Genomic DNA, 15,965 nt, shown 5'->3' with positions numbered 1-15,965 from the left:
CTCACTTCATAAAACCATGATTTGATAGAAGTTTACATTAGTGTCTGACCAGAGCTTAAGTATATGCAGTCATACTTTCTTCTCTTTTCTTTTCCAGCTACGAACTGAGGGTAATAATCTGGAATACAGAGGATGTAATTCTAGAAGATGAAAATATCTTCACGGGGCAAAAATCAAGTGATATCTATGTAAAAGGGTAAGTTCTTCAGGACTTGTTTTCAAAAGAACATGTAATATTTCATTCAAAAATCAGACAAAAAAGTTATGTTGTTGAGAATATCCAATAAGCTATTTCTGTGACCTGGGCATTTTGCTCTAAATGCCTGCCTAAATTACTCAGCTGTATTGCATACTGCTTTTTTTTTTGCTTTTTTTTTTTTTTTCTGTTCTTAAAATCAAGTCACTGTAAAATGACACTATTTGTTCTTTCCCGCTCAGGCAGAGATGGCACAAGAAGAGAACCAAGCCCACAGTTTAGCAAAATAAAATACTTAGAGAATTTGAACTGTAAGAGTTTACACAGCTGCAGGGAGATCTGGCATAATCAGAGAAAAGGGAATTATGAACATATCAGAAACGAGAAATCAGATGTTTGCCAGGTTATTTCTATTGGAAATATTTTCTAAACTTCATGTAGGGAGCATGTGTGGGTGAATGACCATGGCCATGCTGGGAGGAACATCATGTGTGCTTTCTGCTCTCCGCCTCCTTCCTGCTGCAGACAAAACGTCTGCCACAGCTTCACAGATGTAACTGGGATAATCAGTAAACCATATCACATAACAGAAATGAAAAGGGAGAGAGCAAAAGGGAAGCTTGACACTCAGACCAGCTTTTTCCTGAGATTTTAGCAGGTTACTTCCTAAAATTACTTGCCTGTTTTGGAGTACTGCTTTGCACCTTTTGCTTCTGAGCAGGCTTTGGATGCAGGTACCAGAAAGGCTTGGGGGGAAATTATGGTATAAGTGTTAGTAGGAAATATTGGAAATCTCAGATGCAAGATTGGTCATAGATTTCTTGCTGTGTTTCCACTGCTAGAGAGTGAGATTAATATGCCAGTATGAATTGTGTCATTGTGGAGTCCTGGAAAAATCTGAATTTGTAGAGTGCTAGGCATATGGCAACATGAATTTCCCTAAAAAGTTGTTTCAGGATTGCCAAAGACTAAATGCAAAGAGCTGGGGGAGGGAGCACTGGGACTGATGGAGCAGGGAAAGGAGGATGTTTTCCACCTTGCAGGTTCTGAAAATCATGTGAACGCAATAAGAAATCCAAAGTAAGCGTAAGACAGGGCAATCTGGTAGCAGCTCTTACTTCTGTTTAGGGTATACCTACCTGCATTTTACCAGGCAAACTTGCATTAGCTCTGACCGAACTGTGTGGGGCACCAGGAACAGTACCACTCCTTTGGAGTGGGTGATACTAACCCAGGTAAAGCAGGTGCTAATACAGCCGTACGGCCCCCAGCGTGCCACAAGTGCAGTTACTGCATGCACTGGCTGAGCAAACCTCCCCTTGTAGTTCCCTGAGAGGAGCTGCTCTTAAATCACTGGTGTTTACACAGATATGTCCAACTTAGCAATAAACTAATGTGTTCAGAGCAGTAGCAGAGTAGCTCTGAGAGTGAAAAATTGAGGGAATAACTAGGAGCCAGCCTTTGGGCTGAGCTGTGTGATAACATGAGGACATCACTATCAATGCCAGAGCAGTGTGACAGGGAGTGGAAAACTTTTTAATTTTGTGCCTTTATGATGAAGACACAAATCTCATTGTGTTCAGACATTGCATGTGGCACTGGATCTGTCCCCGGGCATGGATTTGCACTGGGGGACATGCCATGCTTGGGATTATTACTGTTTTTCCTGATTCCTTTTTGAAATAATGAGGCTTGCAAGGGAAAAGCCACACTTTGGATGTAGCACCAAAAAATGCTAATCTTTACTCAAGCTGTGATAAACTATCTTTACAGCTAAAATATATCTAGCTGGATCGTTACCTCAGTGGAGCTCTCCAGAAGAGAAGATTATGTTTAGGAAAGTGTTGTCCTTTTGTACCGTAGCATTGCACATCAGATCTTGTGCACACTGTAGCAGAAACCAAGAGGAAATCATAAGAAAAAAGAGAGACCTTTTCAGCCATACTTTCACCATGTTTATACCCCCAAACAGCAGCTGCAAACAATTTAGACTCTAATACCGAGCACTGAAATCAGTCTTTGACACTGACACAGTATTTATTAGTGTGGCACAACATGAATGCTGGGTGGTAAGTGGTGGGCAAATGACTGATTCTGTCTTTGTCAGTCCCAAAGAAGACAGACGTTTTGGCCAAGAGCAAATTCCAACTGGTATTTTGGGGTCTGATCAAAATAGAAATCATATTCTCACTCTTGGCTTTTGGTCATCACTGGCCATTGCTGCAGCCTGTGCCATGGTGGGGAGGTGGTGGCTGAGATCCCGGAGCCAGGGCTGTTGGTGCATGTCACAGTCCTGAACAGTGTGTTGCCTCTGACTGATTAGGTAGGAATTAGTAAATGATCACGCTTGTAACCAAATAATGGCAACCATAATTCAAGCTCCCCTGGTGACAGCAGTGCTTTCCACTGTGTGCTTGCTACAGATGGATAAAGGGCCTGGAAGAGGACAAGCAGGAGACAGATGTACATTACAACTCCTTGACAGGAGAGGGTAACTTCAACTGGCGCTTTGTGTTCCCGTTCCACTATCTCCCAGCAGAGAAACAAGTGGTGGTTAGTAAAAGAGAAAACATATTTTCCTTGGAAAAGTCAGAGCGCAAAATACCTGCTGAGCTGGTTCTTCAGGTGTGGGACTTTGAAACCCTCTCTTCAGATGATTTCTTGGGTAAGTATGCAATAGATCTGCCTGAACATCACTGGAGGTCCTGCCAGACCTGTGTTTTGTAGAGGTACATACAGAGAGGTGTCTGAGACCCAACTTTTTGCTTGTCTTTCTCTGAAGCACTACATTGTAAACTTAGACATTTCTTGGAGAGGGAATAATTAGGAACTCAGATAAGACAATGCCAGGGCAACACAAATGAACAACTGACAGTACAGAGAGATCCCCAGCTCTGAAGCTTGGGCCCAAGCTGCTGCATTGCTCCATGTATCTCATTTGGAAGCCACTGTTTGAATGCCTTTGTGTCTTTCTGGTTTCTGAGTCTTGTCACATTCCTTCTCCCTCCAGGCACGCTTGAACTGAACCTGAATGGATTCCCTCGAGCAGCAAAGACAGCCAAGAGCTGTGACCTAGACATAGTTGTGGCAGCAAGTGCAGAAAACAAGATCTCCATATTTCAGCAGAAGCGCGTCAGGGGCTGGTGGCCTTTTATCAAAGCTGGGGAGCTCACGGTAAGCAGCTCGCTACAGATGAACAGCTTTTCTCTGGGACCGATATGCTCTGCTAAGGTCCTGAAACAGACAGATGCTAATTTTGGATATGGTATCTGAAGAAGAATCACCACTGGCAAGCCATAGGGCTCCTCTAAATGGTTTAGTGGTTCCCCATAGATCTGGTTCAGATCATCCCAGGCAACCAGAGCACTTCGTACTTGTTCCTTGCTTTCTTCCACTGTTCATTGCCCAGCACAGTGGATGGGTAGAGTAGAAAATCAGGTGTTTACAGACAACTTTGTCAGCTGAGGAAATCCTGGGAGGAATCTCACCTGTGTATTTATTTCTTTACTATTTATTTCTCACTCCAACTAGGGCAAAGGAACAGATTTTGGAACCTGCCATTATTCTCCTTGACAGTGACACATCTCAACTAGAAAGAGCACAGCCCCTGTGTGCTCAATAAGCCAATTTTTTTCTGGTTTAGTGGCAGGATACAATTGGTATAAAGGAATGCAAAGGGCAATGCAGCTTCCCCCAAACTCTACAAGACTTGTTATGTTTAGAAGTATCCTCCTAGGAAGAATATAAATGCTGCCCCAGAAGTTTTCATTTACCCCAAATCTCTAGCATAACAAGGCTTACAGGAGTGTGTAAATCTCACTCAGCATGTACCTAGCCATTTTTCTCAGGGGTTTCTGCTGCAGCTTCCCTTCATAATGTTGTAGTGCTTTCTGTGTATAATCTGGAGCTACTGGAATACTGAATTGGATAATGAAATACAGAAATTCTCAGTGTTTAAAACAACTTCTCAATTTTTCCTGTCTTTAAGGCCTCTTTGTACTGTTACAGCAGTATAGGGATTCTCAGTGTAAATGAAAGACAACTCTGATCCTCTGTTTCCTAGGTGGAGTGCATATATCTAGGCATGAAGTACATTCTGATGATTAACTCTGCACATGATCTTTGGGGTATGTCTATATGAAAAAGAGCATGAAGCAGAGCTGTGTGAGCTAGTAAAGAAACCCAAGCTGGTGTGCTCACGTGGCCACAGAGTACTTTGGGAGCTTGGACCTGAACCCAGGCATCCTGACAGTCCAGTCCAGGGATTAGTGTGGTTGAAGTCTCTTTAGGTGCATCCAGATCCCTTTGGGGATGCGCACCAAGAGCTACAAGCTGCCTTCCTGTAGCATAGCCCTCTACAAATTCACCTGCTTTGGCCCTTCTCCCTCCCTCCCTCTCTAGCCTTCCATTGATTCTCCAAGGGTTTTCCTAAACCTCACCCTTCCTTCATATTTCTGTCCATTCCAGCAAGAAGAATGCTTTAATAAAAAGTGCCATCTTCAAGTTAATTGCCTTCTTCAGATTGCAGGTGACTGCATACTTAGTGAATGGACTCTGCTCCCAAATCCCTGCTTTACCTCCATTTTCTCAGCCCTAGTACAGTTGATTCTTTCTCCCAGTCCACTTTCATCTATTGATCTCCTAGTCTTCCACACTGATCCCTTTTATCTGCATCCTTCTTTCAGCCCAGTTCTGTGCTGAATCCCAGCCATTAGCCATAGATTAACCCTCTAGTTTTTGATATCCACGAAGGTATGGGGTAGGAAAATAACAAACAAATGAAATGCCATTTGTCTGGTTTTCATCCATCACAGCAGATTTTATGAAGCTGATTTGATTTACCCACTCTTAATCATTACTAGAATCTTTAAATCTCTGAAATATTTTATTATTTTTTTTCTTTAGCCTAATTGAATCTATAGTGGCAATAGTACTGAAGAACATTACCTGAAAGAACAGGGAAAAGAGAGCACATCCCTGTAACCTAACACAGACAGAAATATAAACAGATTTGTTGCTGTAAATGAAAAACAGATTTTTAATCCATATTTAGGAAGCTCTAGTTTCCATAGCAGAAATCACAGTTGATACTATGAGTCCAAATAACTCATATTACATATTTCTAATGCAAGGCATAGCAGACATGACCTTTTATATGTGCTAATATTTTATTAGTCACTCAACAAGTTTTAATGGCTTGTTACAGTGAAAACAAGCAGTAAATCAACAGTTAAATCACATTATGACTTTTCTGAATTCTAGAAATTATCAGTAAGTTGGGGCTGAACAAAGTTCTCCTTTGGTCACAGCTCTGAGTATCATCTTCTGGCCATTCGTCAAGAAAATTGACTGAATCCATCTGACAGACCACTATTCCTTTACTCTGAACAGAGCTCTAGGACTGCATGATATTTTCTGCACATAGATCTCACTTCTACCCACCTTCCTTTTGTGAGCTGAGACCCCACAGATCAACTGCTCCAGCACTTGTGACTGGCTGAATTTCCTCCCTGTTGGTGGGCTACACCTGACCCATGTTGGAAACACAGCTTCCAGCTCGGCAATTCAGCTCACCCAGGTGTGCAATAGATAGAAGACAGGTCTTCTTGGATTAATTATGTTATAGTTTAGGAAACAGAAAACATATTTATAGGTCTGGAAGAAAACACCCTACCTCTCTTTCCTCTTGGTCCTTGAACATAAGTCAGAACTTGGTGCCTGCATTTCCTTTGTGCTTTTTCTTTAATTGCAAAAAAATTATCTTATTTTCTTTAATCAATTTCCTTTGCCCTTGGCTGGTTCCATAATTTCTCCACAAGCCAAATCCTGGTGTGATTTACTAATAATAACCTAGGACTGGATGCTTATGTATGATCTCTCTGATCCAGGGCAAGGTGGAAGCTGAGTTTCACCTAGTCACAGCAGAAGAAGCTGAGAAGAATCCTGTAGGAAAAGCTCGAAAGGAGCCCGAGCCCTTGGAAAAACCACAGTGAGTAAGAACATACTCATTAAATGAACTTGTGAAGGGGAATTCAGCAGGAGATGTGAAAGGTCAGGTCTCCTTGCTTCTCTGCTGGCTTTTCTCCTCTTTCCTACTGTAACCTTGAGCAAGCCATTTGTCCAACTTGTGCATTGCCTTGCTGCTGGCATTTGTAGCTGGCACCACCTTCCAGGTTAGATTAAATGCTGTCCTCTGCAAGCCCAAATAAATAGCATTGCTGAATGTTTGTCCTCAGCTAGAGTTCACATGTGAGCTCATTCCATAGCTGACCTGGCACGTGATAATCTCTTAAACCATCATAACTTATGCATACACACAACACCTCACTTTGGCCACCTATAGAGATCAGATGAATTCTATTTATTAATCATAGAATCATTTTGGTTGGAAAAGATCTTTAAGATCATCAAGTCCAACCGTTAACCCAGCACTGCCAAGTTCATCACTAAACCACGTCCCTAAGTGCCACATCTACACGTCTTTCAAATACCTTCAGGGATGGTGACTCAACCACTCCCTGGGAAGCCTGGTCCAATGCTTGGCAACCCTTGCAGGGAAGAAATTTTTCCTAATATCCAATCTAAACCTCCCCTGGTGCAACTTGATGTAATTTTGTCTTGTCCTATTGCTTGTTATCTGGGAGAAGAGACCGACCCCCACCTGGCTACAGCTCCCTGTCAGGGAGTTGCAGACAGCGAGAAGGTCCCCCCTCGGCCTCCTTTTCTCCAGGCTAAATACCCCCAGTTCCCTCAGCTGCTCCTCATCAGACTTGTTCTCTAGACTCTTCACCAGCCCCGTTGCCCATCTCTGGACACACTCCAACACCTCAATGTCCCTTGAAGTGAGGGGCCCAAAAATGAAGATATTTTAGGTGTGGCCTCACCAGTGCCAAGTACAGGGGGACAGTCCTGCTGGCCACACTGTTTTGGATACAAACCAGGGTGCTGTTGGCCTTCTTGGCCACCTGGGCACACAGCTGGCTCATGCTCAGCCAGCAGTTGATCACCATTCCCAGGTCCTTTCCCCCCAGTCAGCTTCCCAGCTGCTCTGCCCCAGCCTGTAGTGCTGCCTGGGGTTGGTTGACCCAAATGTGGGAGCCAGCCCTAAGCCTTCTTGAACCTTATACAACTGGCCTCAGCTCAGCCTGTCTAGAGCCCTCTGTAGAGCCTTCATGTTTATGTGCTTTAAAATGACTGTATGAAGTATTTCCTATGTCATTTGTTTGTTTGGGGCTTTTTAATTATGAGAACCTCGGATATTAGGGAAAAAATTCACTGAAAGGGTTGTCAAGCATAGGGACAGGCTGCCCAGGGAAGTGGCTGAGTCACCGTCCCTTCAGGCATTTAAAAGATGTGTAGAGATGGTGCTTAGAAACATGGTTTAGTGTTGGACTTGGTAGTGTTAACAGTTGGACTCCATGATCTCAAAGGTCTTTTCCAACCTAAATGATTCTGTGATTCTAAGAATTATCTGCACACATTTAAAGATGTCTTAGTTTCTGTGTGTCAGTGGAAAACTGACCTCTGCATACATCTCTCTATCTTTGCATAAATTAATCACTTGCAGATGAAGGTCATAAAACGTGAAAATCAGGTCATACAGGAATGATACAACTTTAACAAATCTATCTCTAATTTTTTTGTACTTCATAATCAAAGAATGAAGATGCTTATTTTTCATCATAAAACTTTTTAAGTGGTTTAACAAAGGCAGATGATCTAGAAGAAGCATTTTATCTTTCAATATTTGTCACATTAAAAAAATACTACGGGCTGAGATTTTTGCATTCAGAAAAAACATATCTCTAATCTGTTTTGGCTCACGCACTTTGTCCTACTAAAGTAACGAGCTAGATTTTTTTAGAAAAAAGAGAGTAATTGATGTTGTATTTCCTGCTACCAAAAATCAATTGCTAATCATAATGGTAATCATTGCATGTTCTGTTTAATTTTGTTGGTTTGATATATATCTCAGGATAAACACAAAAAAGGATAAAATAGCATAAAGGTGGAATTGCCAATACTCGTACAAAGGTTATAAATTTAGCCTGTAAATTAAAGGTATCAGAGGCTTGTTGAAAATTAACCTTGGAAAGACTTTGATTAATCATATCACCCAACATCTTTATCCAAAAGTAGGATGATTCATGCCTGACAGATGTCTGCCTGAAAGATTCCCAGCAATGGAAGCTAAAGCACTGTCTTACAGAGGAGAGAGGACTGGGGTAGCTCTGAAATACATGTGGTGGGAAGCAGTCAGCCAAGGCAGTTTTAAGAGCGAGTGTTGTATGTAACAGGAGGATTACATGTGCAGGTTGTCAGCAGCATGCACAAAGGCATCATGTAATTTTCCTCTCATTTTTTCAGGCCCAGCCCACGCACCTCAGGGCCATTTTATCTGCAAATGGGCCAAGAGGTTGTCACTAACCTTGGAGGTCCCTTCTCTGCTGCGCAGCTGGCCTCCAGGTGTTTTGACCCAAAGCCACAAAACCAGAGCCTCCCTCAGGATCTTGCACTAGAGAGGCTCCACATCTAGGTTTTTATGATGAAATACACAGCCAACACATGGCTTAACCCAGTTCTACTCTTAATTGAGATGTATGCCTCAACTGAAATTAGTTTCACTTAACATTACCTGTTTCAGAAGCAAGCCATTCAGGCTCCTTCTGTAGCTGCTCAAGTACAGGTGGGGTAGTCATCCCATTTACTTAACACACACATCTTAAGATGGATCTGGGGAAAGAGATGAATTATCCTCCAGAAGGTCCTTCCTCTCCACATACAGACAGCTCACAACTCACCAGGCTGAACACCCAAGTTTTAAAGTTAAGCAAAATAAATCCTAAGTGGTGTTGCTAAAGCAACACCAGCACGTGGATAGTAAATACTATTTTAGCTAGACCCTCACTGGAAAGGAAATAAACTATAGCTGAAGGCATTACATACCCCAGGTCCATAAAGCTGGTATTAAAATTTGCCATCTCACTGCCCCCAAGTGATGAAATATGATGTGGTTCATGCATGCAGAGTAGTCAGAATCAACAGAGAGAACAGATAAATGTTTCTGAACTTCAAATGAGTTCTCCAGGAAGAAGTGGATCTCAAGGAACTTCGTGTCAGCACGTCCATATATCTATGCCAATACTAAAGGTTCACTTTTTTTTTTTGCTAATCATGGAGGCTCACACATCAAATTTTTCAGATTGTTTTACATAATTAATTTTTTAAATTAAGAAACAAAATACTTTCAAACCCAAAATTACCTTAAGAAACTACAAGAGAGTAACAGACTCTTTAATGTACCGGAGCAAAGGTGGACAAAAATTAAATGTCTGGGAACTAAAGAAAAACATGCAAATGAAAAATAAAGTGCCGTGACTGTAAAGCACCACAAGGATATCCATCTCTTCATCTCTGCCAATCAAGAAAAGATGCTTTTGCAGATGCAGTCTTTATAATAAATACGCTGCTATAGCTGATAGGGAATTCTATTGCCTATGTTGCAAAGAAACAAATTAAATGAGCAAGTCTGGCTTCTCCCCTCCCCCTCCCGTCTTTAAAGGTTATGAAAAGCCCTTAAGGAGTTGAACACACAGACTAATGGTTTTGTTACTCAAGGCTGCGATTCAATAAGTACTCTTTAGTGCATACATTTTTTTAATAATTCCTTTTAACCTGGAAGGGTTATTTCTTGATTTATTTCTGAGTCTACTTCAGAATAACACACAGTCTTTATTTAAAAGATATTCAGCTAGTCTTTTTAGATTTACAGACTTTGTTACATTGGCATTCACTTCCACAGGCTAAACGCTGAATTCTCCAGGTGACTAAGACATTGCTTGAATTCCTTCAACAGGAGAGACTACACCAACATTTTCCCTAAGGAGAACATAGTTTTCCTCTCTGTATGCAACCAGCTTTGCTGTACAGTGTGAAGAAACTCCTTGTTAAGGAGGAGAATATGACATGGGGTAACATTTGGAAAAAAGTTAGGATCATGGATGCAGATATTCTCCACCAGAAGAAGGTGGCTTTTCTTTAGTACCCAGGCAAACTACCTAGGTTTTGGGTTTCCTTCAGCTCCCTGTTTCAGAAGGCCTGCTTTAAATTTCTTCTGAAAATGTGCTGTTTTGGCCCATATGGCAGACCTGAGCTGGCTCTGACTGCTATGGCACTATGACTCACTGAGCAATCGGATGTTTTTGTAGTGCCACATTTTTCAAATGCTTTTTTCAACTTTCCTTTTCAAATGCTAAATTCCTTGCAATGACCAGAAGGCTTTTGTTCTCAAGTTCAAGATGTCTGTATTTCTTCTTAAGGATTTATCATAGTCTTGTCTGTAATTTTGAACCCCTTATCCTGCCTTAAATTGGAGTAGTTATGAAGAGTGAACTGGAATTTCATTCTGAGTGGTTTGTGGATCTTGGGCTGTGGAATGGATGGAAGAAGATTGACCCAATAGTATGTGAAACTCGAAGTTCCCTCTAAACTCTTTAGTGTGTTCCTAGGAGTTAAAGGTCCTTTTCAGACTCAAATATGTATTTTGCAGCATGGTAGCTTTGGAAACAGCTGGATCTGCTTTTACAAAAGTTCTTTTTTTTTTTTTTTTTTTTTTTCTCCTTCCCCCTTAGCCGACCAGACACATCCTTCTCTTGGTTTGTAAATCCTTTCAAGTGTTTGTATCACCTGATCTGGAGAAATTACAAGAAGTACATCATCATCGGCATAATTCTGCTTATACTCACTGTCTTCCTGGTGCTCTTCATCTACACACTGCCAGGTGCGATCAGTCATAGGATAGTTCTAGGATGAGCGTAGGTTATGGCTCTCACTGTAACCAATCATATACAAACACTCCAGTTAAAAATAAAATTCAGGCATACAGAATTAATCAACCTGAAACATCTCATTCCTTGTAAAAAGAAAACATAACTATTCTTACCAGAAACTGGAACTCTCTTGGAATATTTTAATGTCTTCTTTGGCTGCTCATTCAGACTCATCCTTAATGTACATCTTCTTTAATATACTGCTGCAGCTTCATTGAAAATGGAAGTTTGATTCTGCACCTGAAACTGAGTTTGAAAGTAAATTCCTCGATGCTATGGAGAAACTGATTTCTCAGTCAAGTGTTTATTACAGACAAGTGATTAAATATTAACAGCAAAATCTGTATACAAAGATAAATGTTAGTTCAGTCTTTGCATAGTTTTGTAATTATTTGAACTGTTTTTCAATGACCTTATAAAGGCATGATTATTTTGGGATAAAAGGTTTATTAAAAAAAAGCTAAAGTTAAATTGTCTCATTTGCTGTCACGTGCAGCATTCATCCTGCACCTCTCAGTAGGAGCTCTGTGCTCACGCACTTATAAATGAGGTAAGTGTTGGTGATGGGGGAGGTAGAAACAGAGATGGGAAGAACTTGTTTCAGCTGGAGTTTGAAAGTGCTGAAGGTCGCAGGAGGGATCAGGAAGATCCCTCAGCCACAGGCACTGTGGTAGCAAATGATCCTTGTAAAGGAGAGGGAACAGGGAGAATCTTGCTGCTTGACAAAGAAAGGGAAAGAGGAATGAAAAAGAAAAGGTCTGCAGAGTGGAACAAACCATGGAAGATTAAAGAAAATAAGGAACAAAACCTTACACAGCTGTCAATGTGAAAATCCTCATCTACTGAGGAACACAGAAAACGCTGCAGCCTGTGTCATGCACAAAGCAAAGCTTGATAACTTAATGATCCCACTTGGCCTTAAAATGAGTGATTATGAATCTGAAGTAGCTATAGCAATCTTCTCTAGTCTCATCCATGGTTAGACATGTTGTAAAGGTGACCTTTGAGAAAACGCTTTCTATCACCCTCCACTTACACAAAGTGGGAGTACCCTTTGCAAATTTTAGGCAAGAAAAAGAAATCCTAGAAATGCTGATAGTTCTGCCAAGCTCAGGGTGCAGGAGTAGAAATGTAGGCATCTGCATCATTCTCAGAGGCCACTTCTATGGGAAGCCTGTGTGGGCCGCTTGTACCTGGCCTGTTAAGGCTATGCAAAGAGCTCCTGTGATCCCCTCTGGCCTACAAAACAGGTAATTGCATTTTTCTGAAAATGGATCTCAGTGAAACTTCCACAGAGTAAATATTTTACGTTTAAGAAGCATTTTAGAGCTTGGTTTCGATGGGATGAATTGCTCTAAAAGTGCCTCTGCCTCATTCCACTGACAGTAGAGGCAGATGGCTAAAGGCAGGCTGAAAGCATCCCATCCCCACCTCATCCAGCAGATTGTGACTTAGTATTTCATCTGAATTTCACATTCTAAGGATACAATAAATATAACTAAATTATTTGGGTATGTTAATAATTGCTTTACAACGAGACATGTGGCAAAGGGCCACATTGGGTTTTTGCTTTCAGGCTATTTACCTTTAGAAGTGTATTTGATATGACTAAGAAGTCAGAACACAAATGGTTGAATCTGCTCTCATCAAATGTATCAGTGCAAGGCAGCGATGTGGAAAGGTGCCCAAGTCCCTCTGTCTCCTATCACTCTGCTCTGTGCCCTCGTCTGGTACAGTCTCTGCTTACACAGCATGTGTGACACATTCCTCTGAAGCCACTTGTTTGTCGATTTTTCCCTATTTGCAGCTAAGCCTGTATGAAACAGAAAAGAAAACGTTATTTCTCCTAATGTGTCTTACCACACCATAAATATTGTAAATGCAATTTAAAACTTCCAATAAGAGCAAAAGAAAATATTTTGGTGCAAAAGGTGGGAGATAAATTATGACAACCAGAGTATGTTGTGACAGCCATAAAAGCAATGGTTCTGATTTTTTTCCCAGTGTGTCAGGGAAGTAGGCCTGATCCTGCATGGCAGCTGCTGAGTCCATCTGTCCTTACTCTGCTTGTTTGCCCTTGTTGCCAGGACTGTGGCTTGAGCACCCAACCCATGCCGGAGGGTCCTCCTGCACGGCTCCAGGCCCAAGCCTTGGCTCTGGCCCCAGCAACAAGCACGCAGTGGCAGCAGTTCTCTTAGGACAAGATGGATTAAACAACATCTCCCTCCAAGTCCTAGTCTGAGTCTGGATGAGCAGGGACCATGCAAAGACCTGTGTCCCTTCATTCCTTGCATCCCAGTGCAAAGAGCCATCTCCTTCACCTCCTGCTGCCCCTAGGGTCTTCAGTCCCCTGCAGCACAATCATTCCTGAGCCCCTTGTATTGCTGAACACAGAGATTCCTTTATCCCTGCATAGCCCTGCAGCCTGGGCTAAAAAGGGTACCACACAGCCGAAACACAAGCAAGATAACTCTTCCACAACTCTCAAACCGCCTATCATTACGCTCAACAAATGTAGGCTGAGCTGGACAGCATTGTCATATGGACAAAGCTAAATCAAATACCTTTTCATCATCTTCCAGATGGCTGCAAAGTAGCTGGAGAAGTAGGGCTGTCAGTAAATATTACAGAGACGAAATATAGCAGTACTCAATGCTGGACTACTCATATAGATGACAGATGTTATGGTTTTGCATCTTAAATGAATTTATGGTGACATGGGCTTTGTGGTTAATAGGCAGTGAGGAGTGAGGTTTATAGCAAGGATTGTTGTTATTGTCAAAGGCTCTTACCTATTTCATACAAGAAGACGGGATCCTTGTCCTGAGCAGTTATCTCAACATTAGTCTACAATTATACTGGCTCAATTTTGAGGCCAGCTGGTAGAACTTGGAGTTTTATCAGCTGGTTTCTGACCACAAATAGCTCATTAAATAGCTGAGTGCTACCATTGGCAAATTCAAGATCTGTGGACAAAAGATTGTACTCTTGGAATGGGAAGGCTAGCCAGGAATCCCCCAAATATTTGGAAATAATAGCCTACCACTTCTGATCTAAAAAAGCACGTCCTGCTTTGAGACATTTGGCTTGCAACAACAAACACTGCTTTTTGCATACAAAATTCTTCTCGGATGGGAGCAGATGTCATCCTTCTGGGGGGCAAACTTGAAAGATGGAGAGACCTATGCCTAAACTGTTGAAGACAGACTCGTGTTTGGGGTGTAATAATTTCCAAGTGCATGCCCAATTTCAGGTACCCTGTGTCAGATTTTAAGACACAAACTCACCTCCTGCTGGCATTTAAGGAGCAGAGTGGGAACAGATTCCCATCCATGATTTAGTGTTGTGGAGCAAGTTGGGCATTGATCACCCCTTCCTGCTCTAGGCTCCAGTTGTAGCTGATTCGATACGGGCACATCAAGGTGGGTGACTGGGGTCAGATGTGTCAGAGGATCATGCTGACCATATTGAAGCCAGCTCTGGCTTGGAAACATGCATTGGTGCCAAAGCCTTGCTGCTTTCAACAGGACATATGAGGACACAAAGCAAATAGTGGTCACCCACACCTGTGGCCACTGCTGTAGGTAGATGTGCTGCATTTTCAATCACTAGGCAAATCTTTGCACCAAAAGGAATTGTACAGGTTTATAATGCTACCAGCAGATGCCAAACAGCACATCAGCAGAGACGGGGCAACAGAGGAAGATGGACCTCTGCCTTGCTCTGGTGATACAGCTGAAGAACATTCAAGGAAAGGAGATTGAAAGTCTACTTTTAAGCAGGAAAACCAAAGAAGAACCTAACACCTAATCTACAATGTGAACCACTAGAAGAGGAATGGTTCTCTGTGGGGGGGGGGGGGGGGGGGAAAATCTCAGCTCCAGGCATATTCCCAGGCACACTAAAATGAATTATTTATAAAACATTATTATTACATCAGCCAGAATGAAGAAACATTGCTGCCTTTGAAGAACAGAGATGTGAAGCCACTTGCTTTAACAGAGTAGAAGGAAAGTGATAGAAAATTGCTATCGGACCTTTTCTGTCAGGGCCTCCCATAAAAGGGAAAAATAGTTAAAAACCCCACCAGATTACTGAATGGCAAGTCCTTGAGCAAAATATCTATTAATTTATCTCTCTGTCATTTCTATTAGCTCAGTTCAGGAACATACAGTGGCATGGTAATACTACAGGTAAGCAAGAGCATGAAATGCTTAAGCAGCAGCAGAAGTTTTGAGCTTGGCCAGTAGAAGCAGACTGTAACCAGTACATAGTGGGGGTTGCTGCAATCTTGCCTGATTCCCTACTGTAGGAACAGAAAGGAGCTGTTACCATTGATTTGGCTACCTGATGATCAGGTATATGACAGTAAAAGGTGAGTCTTACAAGGTCTTATTGACCTTTTTTGACAATTTTGCATACCATATAGCAATTAAAACCCAGTAGCTAATTAGAACAAAATAAAATCTTGTCTCACACTGCACAGTGTAGCAGCTCCCAAAGAACACACTTGCTGATCCTGACTCTTGCTACGGAAGCCTGCAATACAGAAACAACATTTACCTGTGTAAGCAAAAGCTACCCCAGCCCAGCTGCTGAAGTCCAGCTGTTTATTTGTGCTCACCTGGGGCATACCACAGTGTGAAATGATCACCAGACTCACGAGGGGTTAAGGATGGGGCCATGTGCAGCACCCATTACCAGCTATTTCCTACTCATAACATCCCAGCCCATCACCAAACCCTCAGGAAAACCCCAGCATAGACTTCCACTGCCACCACAACTAGGGAGCCTGAACTACCACAGCATAAAAAAAGGATTGGAGAAAACGCCCCATAATTCCTAACTCCCCCTCCCTGCCCATTAAGTGAGACAGAGAAAAGTAGCACTTGATTTCCCTGTAAGCCAAGCTCTCACCAAGCCCCTGCTGATGCTGAGCC

General features: G+C 42.1%; 1 protein-coding gene across 1 annotated transcript in view; it reads left to right on the top strand.

Annotated features, from left to right (window-relative positions):
- The window catches only part of FER1L6 (fer-1 like family member 6), a 73,020-nt gene extending 61,679 nt beyond the window's left edge, over positions 1-11,341 (top strand). The window contains exons 37-41 of the mRNA XM_056330414.1: positions 98-196; positions 2,620-2,861; positions 3,207-3,370; positions 6,085-6,185; positions 10,828-11,341. Of these exons, the coding sequence (XP_056186389.1) occupies positions 98-196; positions 2,620-2,861; positions 3,207-3,370; positions 6,085-6,185; positions 10,828-11,008 (787 nt within the window). The 3' untranslated portion in view covers positions 11,009-11,341. The remainder of the gene's footprint in view (positions 1-97; positions 197-2,619; positions 2,862-3,206; positions 3,371-6,084; positions 6,186-10,827) is intronic.
- Positions 11,342-15,965: the final 4,624 nt, after the last annotated feature.

Source organism: Falco biarmicus, chromosome 3, assembly GCF_023638135.1.
Source record: "Falco biarmicus isolate bFalBia1 chromosome 3, bFalBia1.pri, whole genome shotgun sequence".
Lineage (NCBI taxonomy): Eukaryota > Metazoa > Chordata > Aves > Falconiformes > Falconidae > Falco > Falco biarmicus.
The sequence above is the reverse complement of the archived record's forward strand: the minus strand, read 5'-3'. Positions and strand labels throughout refer to the sequence as shown.